Source organism: Mauremys mutica, chromosome 3, assembly GCF_020497125.1.
Source record: "Mauremys mutica isolate MM-2020 ecotype Southern chromosome 3, ASM2049712v1, whole genome shotgun sequence".
NCBI lineage: Eukaryota > Metazoa > Chordata > Testudines > Geoemydidae > Mauremys > Mauremys mutica.
Window position 1 is genome coordinate 23928464 of NC_059074.1, and position 13406 is coordinate 23941869.

The 13406-nt window shown below is 49.3% G+C and overlaps 1 protein-coding gene across 3 annotated transcripts in view; it reads left to right on the forward strand.

Moving 5' to 3' along the window:
* Window positions 1-633: 633 nt before the first annotated feature.
* Window positions 634-13406, forward strand: part of LOC123365723 (protein LYRIC-like) — a 46284-nt gene continuing 33511 nt past the window's right edge. Inside the window, exon 1 of one of the 3 annotated variants that reach the window (XM_045008570.1) lies at window positions 634-1539. In XM_045008570.1, the coding sequence (XP_044864505.1) occupies window positions 1201-1539 (339 nt within the window). In that variant the 5' untranslated portion in view covers window positions 634-1200. The remainder of the gene's footprint in view (window positions 1540-13406) is intronic. The other 2 variants (XM_045008569.1, XM_045008572.1) reach the window with 2 other exon arrangements.

Below are 13406 nucleotides of genomic sequence, written 5' to 3' on the forward strand. Positions count from 1 at the left end.
TCATATTATGATGTGGTCTGCACTAATGAAAAATTTGAGAAGTACTGTTCTAGACAAAACTGTATAATTATTTTTTAGAAACATATCACAGGGCATTTAATTCTAGAATATACATTGTTGATCAAATTCATCCCTGCTGCATGTAACTCCACTGATTTGAATTAAATTACAGCAGGGACTGAGCTGATCACTTGATTATTTCTTTGATTCCTATCCCTAGTCATAAAATATGCCCTGCACAGTGAAGAGTCTATAAACCTGACATTTTGACTTTCAGTGGGGTCATTTAATCAGTGCTCTCCCTCCATATGAATACACATTTTGAAACACATTCGTCACAATTACTCCTGTATATCTTTCTCTCTCACCATGTGGGCTTCTACATACAGACCTGACACACAATACACAGGGTGTGCCCTGCAGAACATCCCTCTCCGCGCTGGACCCATTCGCAGCAACATAAACAAGCATGTCTAACCTAAACTCGCTGCACAAACATTTCTGGTCTGTCATGGCCACCGTAAAGCGTCTGCCATCAGATACGTAACCCCCCCCCCCATCAGTTCCCCCCCCCAAGCCCGGCTCAGATCCCTTCCCCATCGCGATTGGTCTGAATCGGTTTATTACCGCTCCTGGGGCTCCGCCACCAACTATCCGCGCAGTGCGCCCTAGGGCAGGGGGAGACCGGGCAGCTGGGCGCCTGCGATCTCGGCGGCATTTGCAGCGCCACATGCCGCTCTAGAACCCCGCTGGCGCTCGCGGGCGCAGAGCTAGAACCCGGCGCAGGGCGTTCTAAGCGCGGGGGGACAGGGAGGGTGTCCGCTGCTCCCGCTCCACGTGCAGTGCTGGAAACCGGCCGACTCGCCGCCTAGCGGCGCCCCGCAGCCCCCCGCTGCGGGAGCCGTGCTACAACCCGGCGCAGTGCGATCTAGAAGGCAGACTCCACTCCCGTTTCTAGGACTCGGTACGTTCTAGAAGGTGCCGGGAGCCGCTCTAGAACCCAGCCGGGAAAGCCCCGAGGTTTAGACCCGGGGCTATTCTGGAAGACGCGCCTCCGCGGCAGGTGGAGCAGTTCTGGAGCCCGAGGGGCCGCGTTGTAGCGATCGGCGCTGAGCCGCTTTGGAACCCGATCTCTGCAGGGGAAGGGGGCGGCTATCGCACCCAGCCAGCGGGGTGCAGAGGGGCCCGCCTGCTGCAGCCATGCTGGAGTCGGCGGTGCGGCTGGCCCTGGGAGCCGGCGAGCTGGTGGCTCCGGGACCGCAGCTCTCGGAGCGGCTGGCCCTGCTGCAGGCGCAGGTGCTCGCTTCCCTCTGGCCCATGCTGCTGCTAGGAGGGGCCGTGGCGCTGCTTGTCCTGTTGGGGATGCTCCGGCGCTGGGACCGGGCGCGGCCGGGCCCCCAGCACAGCGCGGCGGGGGAGGAGGGTGGCGCTGGGTCTGCCAGCTCCGAGGAAGGACGGCTGCCAGCGCCGGCCCCGCGGACACAGAACGGGATAGCTGGGCAGCAGGAGCAAAGGGCGAGGCAGAGCCACGAGGCAAAGGTAAGGACCAGTCCGTCCCCTACCCTTCCCCCATCCCAATCTGCCCTTTCCCACCAACCCAACCCCAACACAGGGTCCTTCCATCCCAGCCCCCTCCACAGAGAGTCTGCCCTCTTCCACACAGCCCCTAACCCAGGGGCCCTCCATCCCAGCCCCCTCCACAGAGAGTCTGCCCTCTTCCACACAACCCCTAACACAGGGTCCCTCCATCCCAGCCCCCTCCACAGAGAGTCTGCCCTCTTCCACACAGCCCCTAACCCAGGGGCCCTCCATCCCAGCCCCCTCCACAGAGAGTCTGCCCTCTTCCACACAGCCCCTAACCCAGGGGCCCTCCATCCCAGGGCCCTCCATCCCAGCCCCCTCCACAGAGAGTCTGCCCTCTTCCACACAGCCCCTAACCCAGGGACCCTCCATCCCAGCCCCCTCCACAGAGAGTCTGCCCTCTTCCACACAACCCCTAACACAGGGTCCCTCCATCCCAGCCCCCTCCACAGAGAGTCTGCCCTCTTCCACACAGCCCCTAACCCAGGGGCCCTCCATCCCAGCCCCCTCCACAGAGAGTCTGCCCTCTTCCACACAACCCCTAACACAGGGTCCTTCCATCCCAGCCCCCTCCACAGAGAGTCTGCCCTCTTCTACACAGCCCCTAACACAGGGTCCCTCCATCCCAGCCCCCTCCACAGAGAGTCTGCCCTCTTCCACACAACCCCTAACACAGGGACCTTCCATCCTAGTCCCCATTGCAGGTGGCTCAGCCTACTCTCAGCACAGGATTCCTCTCTCCCACTTCCCTGTGCAGCCCCCCCCCCCCATCCCACTCCTCTCCACAAGGGGATCCCAGTAGTGAATCTCGCAACCCCTCTGCTGGGGGCTTATACAGTCATTTGATCTCCCAACCTGGTACCCTGCACAGGGGGCCCTATCCATCTCAAGCACAAGGTTCTCTCTTAGCATAGTTCCCTGCATAGGAGTGTAGGATCCTTCTCTTTCTCCCATTCCATTTCCAGTCCTGGGACCCATCCCATCCTTTCCCCACATCCCATCCCATCTTCCAAGCATAGGGTATCACCCTTACTGGCAGGCCAGCTGTCAGATCGCACCCCTCAAAGTGTGTGTTTAGAAAGAACTGTTCTACTCTCGTCTCGATAAAGATACATAGTCCAACGTCAGAGCTAGACTCTGCACCCTAATTCATAGGGTAGCCTCTATTTACAAACATAAAAGTTAGTGGAACTGCTGAATTAGGTATTATGAGCAGGACTGAGGCGCAGTTCTCAAAGGTATTTAGGTGCCTATCTCCCATGGAAATCAATAGGAGTTAAGCACCTACATACTTTAGAGGATCGGGGCCTGAGCTTTTATCTTTCACACTAACTTATATTCCCCAAACAAGTTATGGGACAAGATAGGGTTGCCACCTTTTCCGTGGTTTCTGGGATTGTCCTCCTTTTCTTACTGTTCATATACTTATTATTCATTGCTAAATAAGGGCTAAATCCTGTTTGCATTGAAGTATGTAGTAAAAGTTCTGTTGGTTTAAATGGCAGTAGGATGGCAGACCTAAGCACTAAATGTTTTTATTTGTTGCTTCAAAACTTCATTCTGTAGCATGGCCATGTGATCTTGGTTGCAATGTGATGAGGTTTTGCAGCCATACTGATCATCATGGTCGGGCTTTGATACAATGGGATGGATTTTTGATGCAGCATTGTCACAGTTGGCTCCATTAGGCACTGTGTAAAGCAGAAACCCTCAGCCTGACTTACAGAAAACAGCTGGGTAAAGACACTAGTATGCTAACAAAATGTAAACCATCACAACAGTACATTAAATAGATGCAACATAAATTTGAACAGTCTGGTCTATTAGTATTATCTGTTAGCTGCTTCATTCTGGGAGATAGGAGAAAAAAAAGAGCATATTTGCTGAATTTGTCTTTCAGTATGGTACTTCTGTGGTATCTTTTGCTCTTGCCGATATATATAAATGTGTCGATATTTTCATCATAACCCCTGTTTCCAGGGATTTATTTACTTGGCAAGTTACCTTCAGGCTGAATCTTGTCTGTATTATATTTGAATTGGTTAGTTCATTTTCCAAGTATTTTTTTTCTTTTGAAAATGAAAACAGCACGCTGGCCTGGTATAATGGACTAATAGATATGTGTGCATTTGTACTGATCACATCACTGAAGTAATCTTAAAGTAATTGTCTATGTAAACAGAATGAGAAGAAATTTCAGCAAATATGTTACTTCGACATTGGTAACTGTTTTCCAGATCAGCAGAGTTTAGCTCTAAACTGGTGGATTTTATGCTTCTCTGAGTCATCCCAGCATGCACTCTGCTGATGATGTTACTGTGAGTGGAAGCCTTTTTTTATACAAAGTAGTATCATTGTTTTATTATCATCAGTGCTGAAGAATTTGATCTGGTTGTAAATAATCTGAAAATACAATTTTGGCAGAAACACTGACTATTGGGGCTGGAGGGGGGTGGTACTGGAGATCTAAATTATTCTCGGAGGTGGGCGTGTTATTTGAGCAGGCACTTCCTAGGTCTGAATAACAGGGGAAAAGGTAAATTAAAATGATACATTTGCTCACCTGCTGTTACTAAGCTAAGGTTTCCATCATTAATCTCTTTTTTTGGTGCAATTGGTTCTTGCTTTCACACTGGCTCTTTAAGGGTCAGATTCTACCAACCTTACTGATGCTGACTAGCACCTTACTCTGTGGGGAGCTCCATCAAAATTGATCTGAGTGTACATGTGGCAAATTATGGACCTAAAGGGGATGGGGTTGGGGAAGAAAGGGAGAACAGGAAAAATAACCTAAGAAGAAAAAAAAACCTCTCATGCTTGATTAAATGAAAAATAGTGCTCATACCAAAACTGTATGCTGCCCTTTCTGCTTGCTTGCTTGCCTCATTCCTTTTCTCTTTCCCCACTCCACACTCATTTTTCGTTTTTCATTGTCTTACCTGTATAATCTGGAATGCAATATCCTTGAAGCAAGGACCTTATCTTCTAATATGGATGTGAAGTGCAGTGTGCACCTAGAGAACCACATATTAACTAGGCTTGGCAGGATTTGATTTTTTGATTTTATAATTTTGATGTTTATTTTCAAGCATTTTTTATTTTTATCAATTTAAATGTTCAAATGTGCAAAATTACGGGTTTGATATATTTTTTTCTGATTTTTATTGATTTTAAATTTTCACAGTGGCAGGAAGTTATGGGGGGGGCAGACAATGGGTGACGTGGTTAGACATTAATTACTTAAGTACAGTAGACGAGAGTCAAAAAGTTAAGTTAAAGCTTTATAACCATTAAAACACACAGTCAACAGCATCTGTCAAAATATACAAAGTAAAGAGCCTTAAATAAAACTCAAGCAGCATTTTTCTTACTTTGTCTCTCTGTAAATTTAGATTATTATTGATGGAAATATTTTTTGTTGATTTGTGTGTGTAGGGTGAAATTGACGTTTACCGATAAAAATCTAATCCTTCCAAGCCTATATATAACTGAATGATGGTAATCATTTAGAATTCAGTAGTTAATGCTGAATTTGCAGAACACCTTTAATATACTGAAATTAGCATATCAAGAACTATATTAAAACAGTGCCAGAGATTATAAGAAGCAAAGAATTTCACAATTAATGATGAAACATCAAGATGTAAGGAATAGCATAAGCCAGAGTGTGCAGATATTACATGATAATACCCCATCTTTAGTGCATGCTGAGATATGAGGCCAAAGACAAAATGCCTCCAGCACTCAGGTGTGTTGATATATCATAGCAGCCAAACATCTGCATATCCTGGAGTGTGTAATTCTGCTGATAAAGTTGAGATTTTTAATTAACCCCCCCTCCCCCAAGGTGTTTAATTATCTTTTCCAGTTTTGGAATGTGTGCGTGCCAGTGTTTTCCAGGCCATGGTCCCCTGTCCAAGGAGTCTGCATTGTTACATTTGCCCAGTTAGCTGATGCTCTGCTAGCTAGAGGTCTAGTTAACTGCTTCCATATTAATACACTGGTAACTCAGCTATTGCGTGCTTGCTGTGCATGCCATGTGCCTCAGACTGCCACTGCACTCCACAGAGAGAGTGCAACAATGCCCTCTGCTGACCACTGTTGTTCCCTGCTGGCATGCTGCTCCCTGCCGTGACCCTGAGTGCCACCAGCCCACTTCCCACTCTTCCCCTAAAATCCTGTCCTGGCTGCTAAGGGTATGTCTACACTGTGATTAAAAAACCTGCTGCACCAAGTCTCAGAGCCTGGGTCAGCTGAGTTCCGGGGCTATAAAATTGCAGTGAAGACATTTGGGCTTGGGCTGGAGCCCTTGAATCTGAGACCCGCCAAGCCCGAATGTCTGCACTGCAATTTTATAGCCACGCAACCTGAGTCAGTTGACCTGGGCCAGACGCTGCCATGCCCTGGTCTTTTATTGCTGTGTAGACATACCCTGAAGACAGCTACATGGCTTCATCCATCCTAGCATCAATGGCAGTGCTGTGATGCTCCTGTGGTTGTGCTCTCTAACCTAGGTGAACATGCTCAAGAGCAGTCACATTATCATCCTAAAAATGTCAGTGCCTCTAGTTATCTGGCCATCTGTCTGTCGTTCATACTGCAGAGTAATATGGTGGCATGAGCACCAGCTTCAAGAGAAATATTATGTATCAGGATAAGAACCAAATCAGAATTTCTCCTTCAGCACATCTGAAGTGTGTACATGTAAGAGCGCATGGCCATCCTTTCCTGTCAATCTCAAGGGAAGGCCATGCCCTCTCACTGTTTCGTTCTGCAAAAGGCAGTCTGGAACAAGGGGAAATTAGCGGTGTTTGGTGCCCTGGCCCTCTGAGCAGGGCCGGGCAGTAATCACGCTCTGGGGCTCAAGCCTTCTGACAAGGGGGAGCCCCAAATGGTTTCGGGCTCTGGCCCTCAGGCAGGGCAGAGCAATGAATAGTCTAGCGTCCTAGTTCTGGTGGACAGTAGGCTAACACAGACCCCCTGCCCTAAGGAAAGGAGGCTGCCACCTCAGAACTGGAGTGGAAAGGGGACCCGGGTTCACCAGACTCCACTGGGTCCCATCCCAGGGCCCTAAGAGTGGCAGAGTGTTCCACCATTGGGTCAGCGGGGAATCCAGCTGCAACATGCTTACCTGTCTTCAGGCAGCAACACAACCAGACTACAGTCAGCTGTCCCTGGGCTACTTCTTTCCCTCCCCTGAGAGCGTACATGCATCCATGGGTCATCCTCCATCTCCCTGGGATATACTGCCAATGGTAGTCCCAGCAGCTCCTCGGAGTCTGGAGTGGTGAGACGCTCTGGAAGCTCAGGCAAGTCCTCAGGGCAGCAGATATCCTCTCAGCGTCCTGCTCCGGCACTAGGGGAGAAGCATCTGTCTTCCTCAGCAGCTCCAGCACAACTGAGCTGCAGGGCCCACCTTTTATACTTCCTGTTCCTGTCTTGCCCTTCTGCTTCCAGTGGGGCGAACATGGCTTTCTTGGTCCTGCCCACCAGGGGGCAGGCGGTGGTTCCTCCCTGTCAATCTCAGAGAGAGGCTACACCCCCTCACTACAGTACATTATACAAATTTTGTACAAATGTAATTCCAGCCAGATTAGAGAATGCTGCATTCATGTTTCTTAAAACCGTCATCATAATTATATGAACAAAAATTGAGTGTGGTCACATTGTGAATACACATCACAAGTTGCATTGTGACTTTGTTGTTGTCACAATTTATAACTTACCATGAGTGGTGAGGGAGGGATCAGTCTCTTTCCCCACAGCCTCTCCCTTTCCCTAATAAAGAGTCTTTTAGGAAATAGTAACAAGAAGTGCCAAGAGTCATCAGGGCTGAACTAGGTTGTGGTTGTTTTTTTTAGTTTAAAATTCTCTGGATCAGTCTTTGAACGGTCAGTTCAAAGAGGCGCTTTTGTTGGGAAGTCTAGTGTTATCCTCCCTTGGGTATTTTTTTAAATATGTGCAGTCTGGTGCATTCCATAGAGCAAATATTTGTTTTTCAGAAGTATCTTTATAAGATGGTGGTATAGCAGTACCAGAAGCGGGGATATCCCGCTTCTACTCCAGAGGCATGGAAACAGGCCTGCCAACAGCAATTCCAGGCCCCAGGACAGAACAGTCAGTGGGCCCCCACGCACACACAAGCCGCACCTGCACAGACACAGTCCGCCTGACATTTGGGTGGTGCAGCGCCTGTGCTGGCTGTGCTTCTGGGCGTGCTCTTCCGCTACAGCCAGGGCTTTTACATGCCCGCCCGGTAGGGTTGCCAGCTGTCTAATTGTGCAAACCCAAAGACCCTTACCCTGCCCCCTGCCCTGCCCCTTCCCTGAGAACATGCCCCTGTCCCACCCCTTCTCCAAGGCCCCACCCCCTGTTCACTCCATCCCTCCTCCCTCCGTCGCTCACTCTCCCCCACCCTCACTCACTTTCACCACGCTGGGGCAAGAGGTTGGGTGTGGTAGGGCGTTCGGGGTGCAGACTCTGGGAGGGAGTTTGGGTGCAGGAGGGGGTGTGGGCTCTGGGAGTGAGTTTGTGTGCGAGGTGAGAGCTCTAGGCTGGGGCAGGAGGTTGGGGTGCAGGAGGGGGTCAGGGGGCTGGTGCTTACCTTGGGTGGCTCCCTAAAGCGACTGGCACACCCCTCTGGCAGTGACTCTAGGCAGTGGGCCCAGTGGGTCTCCGTGCGCCGCTGCCTGCAGGCACTGCCCCTTTAGCTCCCATTGGCTGCAGTTCCCGGCCAATGGGAGCTGCGGAGTCAGTGCTTGGGGAGGGGGCAGCATGCGGAGACCCCCTCCCCAGAGGCTGCAGGGACGTGCTGGCCGCTTCCAGCAGTGATGCGGAGCGAGGGTGGGCAGGAAGCCTGCCTTAGTCCCGCTGCGCTGCTGGTGGCCCCCAGGCCCTTTAAAATCACTTGGGCACCTGGCAATTGCCTTCTTTGTCGTGCTCCCCGCCCCCCATCAGCCGGCCTGCATGGAAATAGTCCCATTTGCCCACCCTTTCAGTTTAAACTCTAATCTAGATGCAGATTAAATTTGATTGCTAAGTGTTATTGTATCATCTACCTTGGGTGGGAATTGCTTGAATCAGTGTCATGGGAAGTGGTCTAGTTGCCCCTGTAAAATTACCTCTTTATCCCTTGCTGAAATGTTTTTAATTAGTTACAGTAACACTTCCCAATCAATAACAATAGATTTCTTTATCCCTGGGGCTAGGGTTTTGGGGAGCACGTTTGCCTCTTTACCTGACATCAAATCAGACCATTATATCCAGAAGGGCCATGAGGAATCACCCCTCTTCCCTTAGTTAGTGGGTCATGCTCTGCATGATTTTGGGGGAGGTGGCCAGTAGGAGAGGGCTGGAGCTGGGGGACACGTCCTGTATGGGTTATCATCTCCTGGCAAACCCATAGGGTTTCCCTTGGGATTCCCTTCAACATTCAATGCAGACAGTTGCAGCACTAATTCCCACTGCTTGTCTTGTGTCCTCACTCATTGCCTTATAAAACTCATGGTTCCTCCCTGGGAAGCGCAGGGGAACAAGCTTTCCATGTGGATGCCCCCATATCTATGGAGTTTTCCTGTGGCTCTCGGGACATCCGGAGTATTTGGAGGGCCAGGTCCCCTTCTTCCTCTGCCAACCTTCCCAGGAGGAGGAGAAAGAAGCTCCATGCCCACTCTGCAGTTTCCCAAGTAATTTTCCCTTCCTACAGAGGGCGGCTGATTTAGCTCAAGATGATTTTGGGAGTGGGGGCAACATTGTAGTTTATGTATATAGTGATCATACATTCCTCTGTCTTGGATGGAGAGTCCTTCTCCTTTCTTTGCTAATTAACACAGCATCTCTCTGTTGCTTCCTATTTAGATCTTAGTGGAAACTGCCATACTATTATCTTTTCTCTCTGGGTACTAGGAGTAATTTCCCTTGAAGCCAATGCCCAGGCTGCCTCCCTCATTGACTCTCACTGCCAAGAAAACATCCTCTTTCCTTTCACAATTTCAGGCTTGTTGTTTCTCATTCACCTGGTTCCCATCAGTTCAGGGAACAAATAGTCTCTCATGCTTGGGTCTGTTATTATGGCAGTGCAATGTGATCACAGCCCAGCTGGCCAGAATGTCTGCTTTCACCTATGAAAATTTGATTAGCAAATAATTAAACTCATGCTGCTTTATTTCCCAAAAGACTGCTTGTCATGCAGATTGTTCAGTGTCTGTTGATGCAGCACTATGCAATTGTGCTGTGGCAGTACTCTAGAATAGTTACACCATGATTAAGGCTGTATTTTTTTAACCAGGAGAGGAAAGTGGGCTATTTGTCATAGAGCAGAATGGTAGATTGTAGGAGGGCAATGTGAAAAATATCATAAGCTCAGTTTTAATGGCTGATACCCAAATGAGGCTAGAAATCTTCAAGTGGATGCCTGAAGAAATTCAGAATTCCCATTTGCTTTCTAGCTTGTTGGATTTTTACTTTGGAAAAACTGAAAAATGAAAGGATTTCTTGTTCAGAAACAAAACAGATTTCAATAAAGTTGACTTAAATGTTCTAGAATTTCTACTGATAGACTCTTAAGGTGAGAGACCTGTAACAGAGTGTGAATTTTAAAAAGGAATTTAGTCTGCGTGGGAGAGAGACTACAAGTGACGTTCTCTCTATGCATCATATCAGTCTCACTTAAAACCTTGTGCTGGCCCTCTGCACAGGGGTAAATTTCACCCTAATGGAATTAAAATTTATAGGAAATAATTAGTAGGAATAAATAGCTCATTACTAGAGTGGAAAGAGGATAATATTTGTGGTGCTGCAGGGATCACGTCAGGACTAAAATCTGTGGTGTTCAGTATATGTATAAACCTGGAAGAAAACGTGAAGTGGTAAAACTTGGTCACTGCAGAAACCTAGTTAACATTAAAGTGGACTGTGAAGAATTCCAGGAATACCTAACAATTACTTTAAGTGAGTAATACAATAGAAGCTTACATCCAGTACAGAAAAGTGTAGATTAAAGCACATTGGAATGAACAACTTAAATTATTTAGAAACACTGATGGGTTTGGAATTAGTTGTAATCTTTGACTCAGAAGACCTAATCCTCTAAGAATTACACACATAATTAAAGATGTTTGCTTAAGATACATCATAAATTAAAAATTTAATCAGCTTTTAGATCATAGTAAGAAGATGATAAAGAAAAATGATACTAAAATACTATAATATTACATATAAATTGATGGTATATTACCTAGAATACCACATTATCACTAGAAAAAGACCTAACAGAAATAGGAATGATCTAGAGCAGGGGTTCTCCCCCGCTTTGGGGAGGCTAGCTGGCTGGCCCTACCCCTTCTGCTCAAGGCTCCACTCCCCCACATGCCGGAGCCCTGAAACACCCCTCCCCTGTAAAAGGAGAAGCCTGGGGGGGCCCCCGTAACTGGAGGAGCCCTGGCCTGCCCACCCCAGCCACATCGGGCCACAGAGTCGTAACAAGGAATTTTTGTGCCCGAGGCAAGGGCCGGCTCCAGGCTCTTCGGCGGTGGGTCCCTGAGTCCCTGTTAGAGGGAAGGAATTGCCGTCGCATTGCTGCCGCCACCGCTTCATTAATTCTTCAGCGGCAATTGGGTGGCGGGTCCCTGAGTCCCTCTCGGAGAGAAGGACCCGCCGCCGAATTGCCGCTGAAGAATGACTGAAACAACGGCGGCAATTTGGCGGCAGGTCCTTCCCTCCGACAGGGACTCAGGGACTTGCCGCTGAAGCGCTGCTGATCGTGGTAGAGCTACGCCCCCCTGCTTTGCGCGCCCAAGGCAAGTGCCTCACTCGCCTCGTCCTTGTTACGGCACTGTTGGGCCGAGCTGCTGCCAATGGCCACCCCCCACCCCCCAGCACCAGGTTGCACTGTCAGCTTCTCTGAGTTCTGGGCTTGCCCCAGTACCGGGCCGAGCTGCCGGGCCTCCTGCCCCTGACACACACAACCCAGCTGAGTCACTGCCCCCTCCCGCCCCCAAGCGCTGGGCCAGCCCCAGCGCCCCGAAGGCCCTCCCCCGCCCGAGTTGATGGCTCCCACCACCGGTCCAGCGCCAGGCTGGCCACCCGAGCAGACCAGCCCCAGCCGCAGCGCTGGGCCAAACCTCCTCACTCCGCCAGCTGCTGGCTCTCAGTCTCTGCATCCCTCCTCACTTCCTTGTCTCTGAGGAGGAGGGACACAGTGAGCAGCGAGGAACTCGGGGGAGGGGGGCGTGGAGGAAACATGATGGCAGGCAGGCACAGGCAGCACAGCAGCAGGCGGGGTCTCAAGGAAGGGACGGGGCCACTGTGGCCCAGGGTGTCTGGTGATGGGTCTTCCCTGGCCTATTATACCCACCACCTATGTTCTGAGGTCCCTTCAACATGCTATAAAAGACACCGCGGTCCACCTGTGCCACAACTATTGTTTTTCTGCATATAAAAGCCAGGGCTCTTGTTAGAAGGTAGCAAGTAGCGCAATTGCCCACACCACAGGAGGCCCTGGAAGCTAAGTTGCTCAGTCTTTGGCTTCAGCCTGGGTGGCAGAGCTTGGAGCCGCAGCAAGTTTAATGCCGGCCCTGCTTGGTGGACCCCCTGAAAACTGATTGTGGCCCTCCAGTGGGCCCCAGACCTGTAGTTGGGAACCAGTGGTCTAGAGTGGACCAATTATTATTGAGACAAAGAGACGGTGCAGAAGAGAGAAATACACAGCTGCTCTGGTGACAGCTTTCCTTCCTGTTCTGCTATGATTGAGCTATATAAAATAGTGAAAGATGGAAAGAGGCGGCAGCAGCGGGAGAGGAGGAACTGAACATTTTCCGTAATGCAAAAAGAGAAAGGCAACCAATTTAAAACAAATATAGGAACATTTTTTAAAAGCATGCAATTAACCTGTTGGACTCCCTGCCGAAAAATGTGAGTGCGAAAAGTGTCTTAGTCAGATTTAAAACAGCATCTAGTTCCTGAATTCTGCGCCAAAAATTAAAAATTCTGTGCGCAACATTCTGCAAAATTCCACCTATTTTATTTGTCAAAATAACATAATATAATCATGCCAGTTTCAAATATTTTGGTAATTTATTTAAAAATACCTTTCAGTAAGTATGGCTCTAACAATACAGACAACAAAAAAGATTCAGGAATTTTTTTTTTTTTGACAAATAGATTCCTTACTGGACATATTAATACAGAACTTTGAGTAATAATTAGTTTAAACTACAATACAGAAATGTATTTCCTGCACCCCTCAGAAGCAGTGCAAAGGTTTGGAGGAGTCAGGGGTAACGGAGGAGCTGAGGGAGAGGGAAGTAATTGCTGGGAAGGAGCCTGAGTGTGAACTTCGAGGGTTGTTGGATGTGGGGGTGGGAGAATTATGGAAAAGTTTTTTTGGGGAGGGGGAGGGATTGTTAGGGAGCCTCCCCCATGCAGACCCTGGCTGACCTCTAGCCTCTCTCATTCAGTCAGGCACATCTGCCTCTGTTCATATATGTTCCTGTACTCTACCGTCACCATGTATCCCTGCACCCCAACTCAGCCACCCCCGCCCCCCATCCCCATGTGTCTCTGCACCCCCACTCCCATTCAGTCCGTACCCCAGTCTGTCCCCCACAGCTACTCCTTCTGAATCCCCTTCTGACACACCCCAGCAGCCCTATGTGTTTCATGCTGTCCATCCCCCCCATATCTGGTTCCTCCTGACTTGGCCTCACAGGCAGGGTGTTGTGCGGATTGCAGCCTCTTCTCTTTCCTATATGCAGCTGGAGCCCATCTCACTTGAGATGAGCTTGCTGTCTGTTCTGGTGCCACATCTGCCTCTGGTGGGTGAAACG